At 37.3% G+C, this 13,184-nt stretch overlaps 1 protein-coding gene across 4 annotated transcripts in view; it reads left to right on the top strand.

Annotated features, from left to right (window-relative positions):
* nedd4l (NEDD4 like E3 ubiquitin protein ligase) overlaps positions 1–13,184 on the top strand; it is a 132,465-nt gene that overhangs the window by 42,655 nt on the left and 76,626 nt on the right. For all 4 annotated transcript variants that reach the window (XM_037545991.1, XM_037545989.1, XM_037545988.1 and 1 more), the window contains exon 3: positions 7,457–7,538. In XM_037545991.1, the coding sequence (XP_037401888.1) occupies positions 7,457–7,538 (82 nt within the window). The remainder of the gene's footprint in view (positions 1–7,456; positions 7,539–13,184) is intronic.

Genomic DNA, 13,184 nt, shown 5'->3' with positions numbered 1-13,184 from the left:
TTGAGCCATGAACAATGAATTCTGCTCTCTACCACATCCTGCATGAAAATATCCATCTCTAAATGGCTCTGAAATTGAGCTTGTGGAGTGGCATGTTCAAAGTCCTGACATGAACCCTATTGAGTTGACCGTAATTGGGCAGCTTGTGATTGAATGCCTTCTAATGTGGATTAATTAAATCAAATTTTCCAAAAATTTCTCTCCAGTAATGTGAAAGACTGATCTCCAGTTATAGGAAGTGTTTGGTTGCAGTTGTTGTTTCTGATAAGCGATCTTCAACAGAAAAGAGATGATTCTTTCTGTTCTTGTTCTCTTTTACATTACATTTTGTATGAGGATATCAAACCATATATATATATATATATATATATATATATGCCAAAAATAGAGGAAATCCGTAGGGGGGTCATTAGGATCATAGCATTGGTGTCAAGATGGGTATGAAAATGTTATATAATTATATGTATTCATGTACATTATATATGTAGTTGTATAATTGTATGTGTGTTTTAGATTGTAATGTGATAGTTTTGTTGTCAGTTGTTTTAACTAAACGGTGGAAACTGTGTTAATACAAATATTAGTACTATATGGTTTACATATCACTGCTGTCAGATTAAAACCTCGTATCTCCACTTTTGTCATTTTTCAGTTTTTGACATAATTTGAAAATACCTGTTGACCTTTACATTGTATGTAAATTTCATGAAGAATGGACCAAAAGAAATGACCTAAAATTACTTGGAGAGACGTCTGGTTCCTTTGACTTGCATTAAAATAAGGTATGTTTTTTTTTCCTTCTCCCATGAAGTTATCATTTTGATACAATGTTTTTTTTTTTTTTGTTGTTTTTTTTTTCCCCCAACAACAGCGATATGTGTGTGTGTGTAATAAGTGTTGCAGAAGAGGAATTTAGACAATAAAAAAATTCAACAAAATGTTTAGCTGAAAATAAGTTAACATTCTCTACAAAATTTCACACATTTATTTATGACTATGTGGGGTTAAAAGTATATTTGTTTCCGTGTAATTCAGTTATACTATTTTATCAGTAACCACATAAAAAATTAATATAGAAACAAAAAAAAGTCTGTATTTTACTTATTTATTTTACAATTAAATGAATATTCTGTTTTAAATGTACTGTTATTGACCCTGAGGACGTCGGTGTCTCACCTCTCAGTTTGAGAGTGCAGCGCTTGTGGGATTTTGTGGGATTTTTGGCTCATATGAAAACACTGGACCCTTATGGAGTCAGTGAGTGTGTATGTGTGCTGGAATTCAGTTCGATCAGCATTTCCTCTGACCTCTGACCCCTGGCTGCTATCTTTAGAACATTTTTTTTGTTTGTTTTTTTTTTTTTTTTTAAACTATCCCTCTTTTGTATTTTTATCTTTTGCTTTGAACATATTCACTGCAGGTTGTGTGAGAGACTGACACATCAGCTTTTCCACACGTGTGAAGTAGCTTTGAAGGGAATCTCTAAAGCTGTTTCTGTATTTAGAATTAAACTGCTAATCTGAGGCTTTTAGCTGGTTGAAATAGGCAGACAAATGGTTATGAGGAAGCTGTGGAGCAGCATTCTTTCTTTGGTTTTGGATCAGACTTTGGGGACAGCAGTTCCACTGTGCAGCTCTAAAACCTCTGCACTCAAAATAAATAGGTCCATTCTTCATGATATTTACACAGAATATAATCAAATATGAATGGAAGACAAGCATAGAGAATGTTCTCTGTCCTGAACAGCAGAGTCTATATATATATATATATATATATATATATATATATATATATATATATATATATATATATATATATATATATATATTAATTATTGTATTGCAGTTTATTGTATTTTTTTATTGTAATTTTATTGCATTGAATGGCACAGTTCTGTGTTCAACTCCTGTTTCTTTTTCTCTCTGTGTCTGCAGTGACATTTTGTTTCTAGCAGGATCTGAGCTCAGGTCTCTTTTCTCTAAGCTATTGGTAGCAAAGATACTTTCTCTAGATTGACAAAGCACTTCTTGTAAGTCACTCTGGATAAGAGCATCTGCTAAATACTGTAAATGTAAATGAATATGGATTACAGTGTATGCTTGTTTTAAAATGCAAGCAATCAGTGCACCCCGACTTCTTAGATAGAGACAGTAATAGACTACAGTGATGGCGTAAACGTTGCCTGGGTGACCAAAAAGTCAATGACAACATTTCACTTACAATGATGTACATCCCACTAAGGTTAAACAATAAATGAGAGGAATAATAAGAATGCAAAGATACGAAGAAGGAATTAAATAATAAATGCTACAAGATGCCCAAACAAACTATAGATAAATGCTCATCAAATACCACTTTTATTTTTAATTTACATGCATTTCCATCACTTTTCTTTTTATTAAAGAATATTTATTTGCCTTACAAAATCCACCTTTTTATTACATGAACACTATTTTAACCAGATATCAGATATCAGTGTGCATTTTTATCCACCCACTTTTATAATATTTGCTTTTTGTTCATTCCACCTCTTATACCATGCTCCCATTATTTGGTTAAACAACAAAATAACAATTGCTACTTGGCTAAATAATGGGGCTTGTTTTAGTTGTGGCCTGACTATTTGAGTGCAGCAAACATGTTCATCAGATGCACTTAATCATAGTTTAATGACAGCTTTACTAAACTTGACATTAAGGTTGGCCTGCCTGAAGATGAAACATTGTTGGTGTTATTTTCTGACTGGCTGTGTTATTATTAAAAGCAGGTAGACCAGAAGGGACGACCACACAGCTGCACTGTGATTAACATGCTTCTGTGTTAATCAGAGTAGCTCTTTATACCGGTCATGCACCGCAAGCACCAGTCACACCCACTGTGGTTCTGGTGTTCTAGTAGATTTAAATTACTTTTCTCTTGATCCCTGAAAGAACCAACGGACGACGCTCAAATTCAAGTGAAGACTTTGAAGATGGATTGTTGAGTAATTGACCATAGCTGTGACACAGAGTCAGATAATTATAAATAATTACTTCATTTATTCATTTATTAAATTTCCGTTCTTTCTTTAAAGCCTCCATTCTTTTCAGGAGACGTGCCTTCAGTTTTTCACAGAGGTCTTCAGGGATATTTCTCTACACCTTTAGTCTTAAAAGATGGTTGTACATTTGAAGATGTTGGGGTCTGGATTCTCAGGAGGGGCAGCTGTTCTAGGAACACCAGCAAGTTATTTGATTTCATGTCTTATTTTCTTCATGGTTTCTTTTTCTCTGTAAGAGCTTCTTGGCAGCCACACATCTTTCCAGACCCATAGTGCTGAGTTGCCTTCTCACAGTGGAAGGATGGACAGAAACACCTGTGGATTGTTTCAGATCTGAAGCAAGAGTGGAGCTTGATTTTTCTCTTTTACAATATCTCTCAAACATGAAAACTTTAGGTACTGTTTATCTGGTGGTGACCATTTTGGGCTCCCAGCTCTTACACAGGAATCTACAGTAACTTTTTGGCTTTAAGAATGGAAGAGTTAGGTTAGCGGTAGGATGCACAAAAGTAAAGAGTGGACGAATTAAACCAGATTTGATGTTGCACTTGCTCAAGGGCCCTTCAGTCTCATGCTGTTGGCTCTTGGGATCAAACCAAAAACCTTATGGTCAAAGGGGTGGTTCCCTAACCTCCAGCATGTTTTTGTACTGCTTCCAATTTAATACAGGTCAATCAGATTTTGGAATTAGATTTGTTTTTGTTTTTTTTGTTTTTTCTGATGCTACAGAATGAATAACTGGACATTTATTGAACAAAAGTATGGACACAGAGTTACACAGTTCAGTAAAATTCAAGTTCAGTAAAATACACAGATACATTCTATGCATGTATATACATACATAAGAATAAGAGTTAAAAATACTTGGTGTATGTCAGTTACATTGTGCATTTCCAGCATAATTATAATATACAGGAATAGTGCTTTGTTCAGGAACCTGAAATGACAATGATAATGACAGTACAGTGTTTAAGAGATGCTGCTGTGAGTCAGCATTTGCAGTGCGCGTAGACAGTTTGATTATTAGTAAGAGAAACTGCTGGAGACTCTCACGATGGTGAGCTGTTCTTGTTATCAATGACAGGAAACGCCTTCACAGTGGTAGCTTTTGGGACAGACTTTTGTAAGGTAGGCCGTGCTTGAAATGATTTGTTCAGAGTAAGGATAGCATGAAAACATTGTACGTTCCGATTAACTTGAAGCATTATGGATTTCAGGATTGGTAAACTATCCTGAAAATCTTTAAAAACAATGGTAGATGCTGAAATCATTTCACCACAGATATTACACTGAGAGACCTTTGAACCACTTATTTCCTTATACCACCAATAAACTATCCCAGCGCTACTGCTGCTTATTCTTCAGATTGTAACTGTGTCCTCCTGGCGTTTTGATTTGTGTCTGGCTGCAAACATTAAACATTATCTTGAATATTGGTATATTTTGTAAGTATCTTCCCGGTGACACACTAGTGAAAAGCTTCATAAACCAAACTTTGTTTCCCATCAGACTGATAAAACCAATGCAGAAAGGCATGTGCTTTTATAAAAACAGGTTAAAGAACCAGTTATTGCAATTGCTTTTCCATGTTCAAATGTTTTAATCAAATTTATTGAATAGTACCGAATGTTCATTGCAGGCCTAGACTGACGGGGCAACTGCAGCAGCAGAGTTATTGCAATAATGAAAATAATTTGGTTTTATACCACACAAATATGATCATTGTATGTGTTTACATGGACTAATAATATGATCATTATCTGGTTTTAGTGGATACCAGCTTATTCAAGTGGTCATGCTACGGTAATTGCCCAAATCTCATATATATTGGATTTCATGAAATCCGGTAATGATATACAGAGATATACTGAGATATACAATGTTAATTTGGTAGGTTTTCTTTTTCTGCGTCTTTACGAAGACATAACTGGTTACAGAAAAGGTGACTTCATTTTACAGCAGTAAAACACACAAATTTGCAGTTCAGGAAAAAAATAGATTTCCAAGTCTTTTTAAAATTTATTTATTTATTTATTTATTTATTTAGGCCAAATTGGTTTTTAAGCTATTATCCTTGGAGCAGTTTCTTTGCAGGCTTCTGTATGTTTGCATCTTCAATGTCTTTGTACCATTCTGAGTTTGATTCCATCACTGAACACAAGCTCACCAACACCATTGTATGAAAAGCATCCCCAGACGTTTCTGCCTTTATGGGGTGCTTTACAGAACCCTTAGTGCAGTCTGGCTAGGATTTCAGGCTTTCTCCACACAGTGTCTACGATCAGTTTGGTGATGTGTTTTTCCTCTTCCTCAGATTTCATTTTGTCAAACAGTTTATGAAGATTGTTTACCAATGGTTAAATGGTTTAGTTATCCAGATACCTTTTGGGCTGCTTTATAGGTCAAGTTCTTCTTTGGTGAGTTTATTGACAACATTGTGCTTCTTACCCATTATTGGATTACTTCATTGCTTAAAGTCATAATAGTGCGTATCAAAATTAAATAACAGATTTATAATAATTCACTTCTCAATGGTTTTCATTTATACTCCAGCTGACCAGAAATGCTTAGTAGGTTAAAGAGTTTTGCTCACATTGTTAATCAAGAGTGCCCTGCATCTGTCTCTGGAAAACAGATTCTACATGCATTTCATTATCCATTAACAAGCGGTCACTTCAATAAAGTTTCATTATCATGGTCATAAAAACAAAACACTTTTTTTTCATCTGGATCCTCATATGGAAACACCGACTCCATACAACACTTAAACTCGCACACCGCTGCGATACGCTTTCCTTACATTCTCACATAAATGCAGCAGAATAAATCTTAAGTGGGAATCAAAGTCAGAGCAGCTTTTTGCACAAGACATGAGCGCATCTTTTCAGATAGTTAATGCTGCCCAGCGTTGCTGATCATTTGCACAAAGCTGAGCTAAACTCAATATTGTCCCTCAGATCACTCGCTTAAAGATCTTTAGCTGCCCACTGCTTTGTGTATCTGCCTCTCATCATAAATGAGCAACAGCTGCCTTGTAGCTTTAGTCAATGGCAGTTTGTACGTAGGGTTATCTTTTTTATATATATATATATATATATATATATATATATATGTGTGTGTGTGTGTGTGTGTGTGTGTGTGTGTGTGTGTGTATATATACATGTGTATGTGTGTATATACGTGTGTGTGTGTGTGTGTGTGTGTGTGTGTGTATATATACGTGTGTGTGTGTGTGTGTGTGTGTGTGTGTATGTATATGTGTGTGTATGTGTGTGTGTGTGTGTGTGTGTGTGTATATATATATATATGTGTGTGACAAAACCAGAAAAGATGAGCCAAAGTACCATCTTCAGCGCTACATTTAGGAGGAGACATAACATTGACATTGAGGAGACATAACCATGTAATCTGTTAGCACTTCCTGATGGTTGGCTGTGTGCAACCAGGCAGTCGCTAGTCTTTTTCAAATTGTTTGTTGTTTTGCGTCTGTAACACAGGGAAACCATCACTGCATTTCATCAGCCTTTCACGCAAAGTTGTGTGAATTGTCCCACTGCTCAATAATTTCTTCCTGCTATTGTCACAGACTCTTCCTGCCTAAGCCTCAGAATTAACCTCAGTAGTGGGAATTTCTCTCAAGCAGGCAGTTCACATGAGTCCAAAAGAACCAAATGCCAGAACTTGGTCCTCGCAACAAGAGGCTCCACCTAGTACTGATGGCATGAATGCGTTGCTGCGGTCAGAACAAAACTTTGTATTTTCATGATGGAGGGACCAAAAGAAAATGACCCCCGCCACCCCCCCCCCCCCCCCCCCCCCCAACCAACAGCAGCAGGTTAAAAACATTCCAGCTGCGTCTGACATCCATAGATCAAGCTTGAATGTAAGAAACACACATTAGACAAGTGTCTTGAGAAATTTGGAGGTAAAAGCAACGCTACGTTGAGCTTGCTTTTCGCTCTGTTATTCATTTTGAGGAGAAGAGGATCTGACGTTTTCATAGGAGTGATTGTGGCTCACTTGTTTAAGGATTATTTTACCTCATGCAATATAAGCGATGTTAAAACAAGCACTTTATCTGTTGAATGTATTGTTTGGTGCCTGTGTGTTTTAAGAGGCTCCTATCGAACAATAAAATGCAGTACATTCAATTATTTTGCTGTTAATATGTGGTGTATGTATGTCTAAGCCTTTAATATACTCAGACTTGACTGACTGTATATTAAACCTGTATAATTGTGTGAAAGCTGTTTTTCTGAGTGAGAACAATACACAGGAATCTTCTTTTATTGTGTTTGGGCAGTGGAGCTGAGTCATTTGCACTGTGAATTTATGTCTCTCTCTCTCTCTCTCTCTCTCTCTCTCTCTCTCTCTCTCTCTCTCTCTCTCTCTCTCTCTCTCTCTCTCTCTCTCTAGTGATCCCTATGTCAAACTGTCCCTGTACGTCGCTGACGAAAACCGTGAACTTGCCTTAGTCCAGACTAAAACCATCAAAAAGGTAAAGTAGGCTTAAACCTTCTTTTCCCACTACTGATTGTATTACTCCAGCTGTATATTCAAAAGCACCCAAAGACTGTTTGTATGAATGTATGACGTTAGTTACTTAACTAATTTGTTTGCAACTGTCAATGACAGCCCGTGTTTACTGAGGAGCAGTTCCTGCATTTAGGGTTTTTATTTAGAAAGAAGACCCCACAGCTCGCCGTTAAGTTGGAGTACCCCTAGATGAACTTGGCGCAAAGCAGAATTAACCACTTCAGGAAGCAAGTGCTTTTTCCCATACCCATGTCCTTTAACATTAAAGGGAACAGGCTTTTTCACTGGCAAATTTTGCTACATTTGGTGAGATCACGGCTTAAGTTGTAACCACGCCCAATGCAAAGTGTCTGCTGGAGGGGTATTAAGCCCCCCACCACGGCTTGGGGCACAGTGGAACTGCGTTTTTTGGAGTGATGGAGCTCCATCCAGCTAACACAGCTATTTTATGGGCATTATATTAAATTTCTAATTATAATGTTTATCTACCACATATATTAGTAAAAATATCTTTTAAACTCAGAAGCAATATCACATGTCAGTATCAAGGCACACCAGTGTATACTATGTATCACCCAGCCCAGTTGGAGAACCAGTCATGGTCCAGAATTCATCATCCAACATCAGTGCCTAACCTCACTAATGCTGTTGTAGCTGAAAGCAATCAGATCCTCACAGCTGTCATCCACCATCTGTCCCAGAAGAGTAGAGGCTGTTACTACACATAGAGGTGTATCAAGTAGCCTAAACTTATCCTCAGGTGAAACTTCTCTTGAATTAAATAATGACTCGAGCAGAAGTAACAGAAGCCTAGAAAAAGAAACAACTTAAATAAAAAATATATAATATAATTATAGTTTCTGAAGTCTGCAGTGAAACTTAAGAGCATTTACCGTCTATCAGAATATAGTGACTGTCCAAACAAAAACATTTCTCCAAAATAGGAAAGGAAATTTCCTATTTAATCCACGCATCATGAAACTTTCACATGATGTAAAGTGCATCTGCTGTGTTTCAATGATATACGCACTTGAGAGTTCTTCAGGGGCTTTTTGGTAAAGAGAATGGTTCTATGTAGAACCATGAACACTCAAAGAACCCTTTGCAATGACAAAATGGTTCTTTGCATCATGAAAGCATTCTTCAAATTGATGGAGAGTGTTTTATATGGTTCTGTATAGAGTCTTTTTAAAAGCACCCAAAAGGGTTTACTTTACTGTTAGGATCAAGCCTGTAACAATAGAAGAACCCAGAAAGGACCCATTCTGGTGCTATAAAGAACCATATAGAACTCATTGTCCATCAGTCTAGAGTCCTTTCATAATGCAAAGAACCTTTTATTCATGCAAAGGGTTCTTTGAGTGTTCATGGTTCTCAGGTTTTCTTTATTAAAGAACATCTAAGGAACCTTAATTTTTAAGAGTGTAGAAAAAATTATGGAGATGGGACTTTTTTGGACAATGGTGATATTTACCAAGATTTTTTAGGCTGTGTTTCTCTCTACTTGTCTATTCTTCTTTTCTGCATAAAATAAAATGCCAAAGCTCCTAAGTTAGAGGCATGAGTGACAGTAAAGCAATCCAGGAGCTGAATCCACAGATCAGAATTAAATTACACTCCAGAAAGGAAATAGGAACTAAATGTTAATGACTATAATGGAACTGAAGAGAAAGTCTAAAATCCAGATACATTAAAATTTGAGTGCATTTAACCTTTGTACTAACTGCTCCACCTGTGTGTGTGTGTGTGTGTGTGTGTGTGTGTGTGTGTGTGTGTGTGTGTGTGTGGGGCTAAGCAAGCTGACCACCAGGGGGCGCAGTGCCCTAGTGCAGTTCAGAGTACAAGTCAAAGGAATGCAGCCACACTGCTGGCTGACTGATTGAACCAGGCCTGTACTAACCCAGCCGTATTACTGGTTCAGCTGTTTATATAGACTTTATGTCCTGCCAGTCCACAGTGAGGAGGTACATATTACATACAGGTAACACATTGTTGATGCAGTTTGCTTTAGCTTAAACTATAAAATAGCAAAGTTGAAAAAAGACCATAATCTTGTTGAGGTCAATGATTGTTTATTTGTACTGCATTTTCTACAGCAAGGCAGGATTACTTCCAGAAAGAAATGAGGGCTTTCTTACAGGCTTTTGCAGTAATGATGCTAATAATGATTCAGTTTGAATCAGGTCTATGTGCAGTACATTAGAATAATATGCAGTACATTAGAAGAACCACTTTTTATTCCCTAAAGAACCTTTCAGTGGATATTTTTTTTTTTTTTTTTTTTGAAGAATCACTTTGGTAAATGAGGGGTGAGTCTGACGAGCTGTCTGAAAGGTTAAAGAACTTTCACATAATGTACGGCCTCTATCACCAATTCCCAGAACTGTGTGTCCAAGCCAAGGAGCTATTAGGAGCCTTTATTTTCAATACTTTAATTGAGCCACGCTTAGACGCTCTCAGATGTGCCAAAGCCATTTCCATATGGTACTTGGCGTAAGATAAGCCAGGAGTCAGAATGGGTGTGTGAAGGTGCGGGTTATTACCCGATTTTCCCTGCAAGAACCCGCAGACCGGTTTTTCTGATTTATATAGCTCAGACTCTGCTGCAGTGAAAGATCTCTGGAGTGGAGAGAAAGGGAGAAATGATGTTTGTTGTTCAGTGTGACATTGAGGGACAGAGGAAAGCAATAAAGGGCCCATCTACAGGCCTGAAGCAGTGCAGTGCAGATGAACGTTGGCTGTTTATCTTCTTGGCCTTGGAGACCACAGGCAGCATCAGTGAGAGTGACACCGTCACATGCTCAATTTCAGGCTTTTTCATTTTTTTAATCTTTCAAACCTGTGAAAAATGTTGTCAGCCTTTTTAAAAGTGAAATTTAAACTTATTCCCCACAAATTATCACTGCATAAATCATCACCATTGTCATGAACCATGTTAAGTAATCTCAGATAAACCTGCTTATATAAGCAGTTATAATTATCTTTTGTACTATTTAAATGTGTTTCCATAATAACAAATGCATTTAACATACTGGAGGAAAAATATGGACTGTGGAAAGCTATGGCACATGTTTTAATTATTATTATTATTATTATTATTATTATTTGTTTGTTTGTTTGTTTTTGTTTTTCCCCCAAAAATGCCTTGTTTAAACCTTTTCACAGTAACTATAAAATACAAAGTTAAGTTAGATCCTCTGAGTTGAATTATGTATTTTTTTTCTTCAATTTAATGGCATGCAGTGCTGCTCAAAACTTTGTGAAACCTTTAGTATTATGTGAGCTTTTGCATAAGTTTGGCCCTTAAATATGATAAGATCTTAATTGAAGGCATAACATTAGATTAGATGAGACAGTCCAGCAAAACAAATGATGTCAGCAGTTATAGTTTTTCATTTATTTGTTGAACAAAGTGATACAACATATATAATTTGGGTGGCAAAAGTACATGAACCTCGAGATTGAGTGTGGCTTACCCTACCCTATTTATATAAAACATCAATGCAAGACTTCACCATCAATGTCTGGAAACACATGTCAAAGGAGATTTCAGAAGACCTCAGAAAATTTGCCTCTGCTCATTAGGCTGGAAGAGGTTCCCAACAATTTCTGATGAAATTACTGGTTGTCTTCACTGATTCATTCTCAAACAGAAAGTTCAGTACCATTTATTGTCTTTCCAGTGAGTGGTAATCCAACATGAGTAAGACGTATAATATTCTGGGAGATCACAAAAAGTCCCAGGGTGCATCTAAGGATCTGCAGGCCTCTCTTACTCTGTCTGATGTCAGTGTTCATGAGTCCACAGTCAGGCAAACATTGAGCGAGGATAGTGCTGGAATGATGGCATGGAGAAAGCTACTACTCTGCAGGAAGAATATTTCTGTTTCCAAAAGACCACCTGGGTGAGCCAAAAGACTACTGAAATAATGTCATGTGGATGATGAGGTAAAATAGATTTTTATGGCTTAAATGAGAAATATTACTTTTGGCTGAAACAGAACCCCCAGTTGTGAAACGGCAGTGGCAGAATCACGGTTTGGGTGTGTTTTGGTGCTATTGGGCCAGGGCAGCTTTTTTTATTGCTAATGACATCCATATTTAAAACTTTCTTTGAATTGTATGAACATTTAGTGATGGATGAATGGTCCAATAGAAAATGAGTTGGAGAAAATATTATATTAATGTACACCGATCAGGCATAACATTGTGACCACCTCCTTGTTTCTGTACTCATTGCCCATTTTATCAGTTCCACTTACTATATTAGGTGCACTTTGTAGTTCTACAATTCCAGACTGTAGTCCATCTGTTTCTTTGCGTGCTTTCTTAGCCCCCTTTTATCCTGTTCCTCAGTGGTCAGGACCCCCATGTACACCCCCCAATGGGTCAGACACAGCAGTGCTGCTGGAGTTTTTAAACACCTCACTGTCACTAGAATAGTCCACCAACCAAAAATATCCAGCTAGCACAGTCCTGTGGGCTGCATCCTGTGACCACTGATGAAGGACTACAGGATGACCGACACAAACTGTGCAGCAGCGGATGAGCAGTCATCCTTGACTTTACATCTACAAGGTAGGATTGTTTAATAGAGTGCACAGTGAGTGGACAGTGTTTAAAAACTCCAGCAGCACTGCTTTGTCTGATCCATTCATACCAGCACAACACACACAAACACACCACCACGTCAGTGTCACTGCAGTGCTGAGAATGATCCACCACAAAAAATGGTACCTGCTCTGTGAGGGTCCATGGGGGTCCTGACCACTAACGAACAGGGAAAAAGGGGGTTAACAAAGTATGCAGAGAAATGGATGGGCTACAGTCTGTAGTCTTTGTAGAACTACAAAGTGCACCTATATAGGAGGTGGTCATATTGTTATGCCTGATCAGTGCATATTAAAGTTTATAGTATAATTTTTTGTTAAAACTAAAAGAAGGAATAATGCCACTATATGGTCTGTGTGTTGCTGTGAGTCGCCCTGTGAAGCCTGAAATAAAAATTTAAAAAGTCAGAGTCGTGGGGGTTTTCAGACCTTTTTTTTTTTTTTTTTTTACCCCGCGTTACAGACGCAGATCCAAAAAGAAGGACCAGCTCGATGTTTACGTCTTAAAGGCTGAAAGCATATACTGAAAACATTTATACTGATGAAGATCTGATGGGAACAGTACATAATTCATTCACATGCTGGAAGATATGTCCCTCAGCGAGTTCTCTTTGTATGCTCTTTGTATGTTCCTTCAATCATTAGATTCATCTGTTCGGGGAAGGGCAACAAATGTTTTCACCAAATCTTAGAGTGTAGCTTTAAGCACAGTTTATTTTCTCCTTCTGTAAAGTTACCATTTCAGAGATATGAAGTTTTGTTATGACTACTGTGTTTTAATTTGAGCTCAGGTGCGGTTGTATCATGTATGTAGAAGTTTTCCTTTAATTGTGTTTGGCTTGTAAAAGCGAGTCTTCATTCACACACAGGTGCATCTGCTGTCTTTTAATTACCGTTGGTATTTTAACAGGTTCTAGCATGTAGCTAACAAACTGATAAAACCTAAGGTATTCATTACTCTGTGTGTGTGTGTACAGTATGTGATTGATGCTGTGTGC

Source organism: Pygocentrus nattereri, chromosome 16, assembly GCF_015220715.1.
Source record: "Pygocentrus nattereri isolate fPygNat1 chromosome 16, fPygNat1.pri, whole genome shotgun sequence".
NCBI lineage: Eukaryota > Metazoa > Chordata > Actinopteri > Characiformes > Serrasalmidae > Pygocentrus > Pygocentrus nattereri.
Note: the sequence above shows the minus strand (reverse complement) of the source record. Positions and strands in the feature narration are given on the sequence as shown.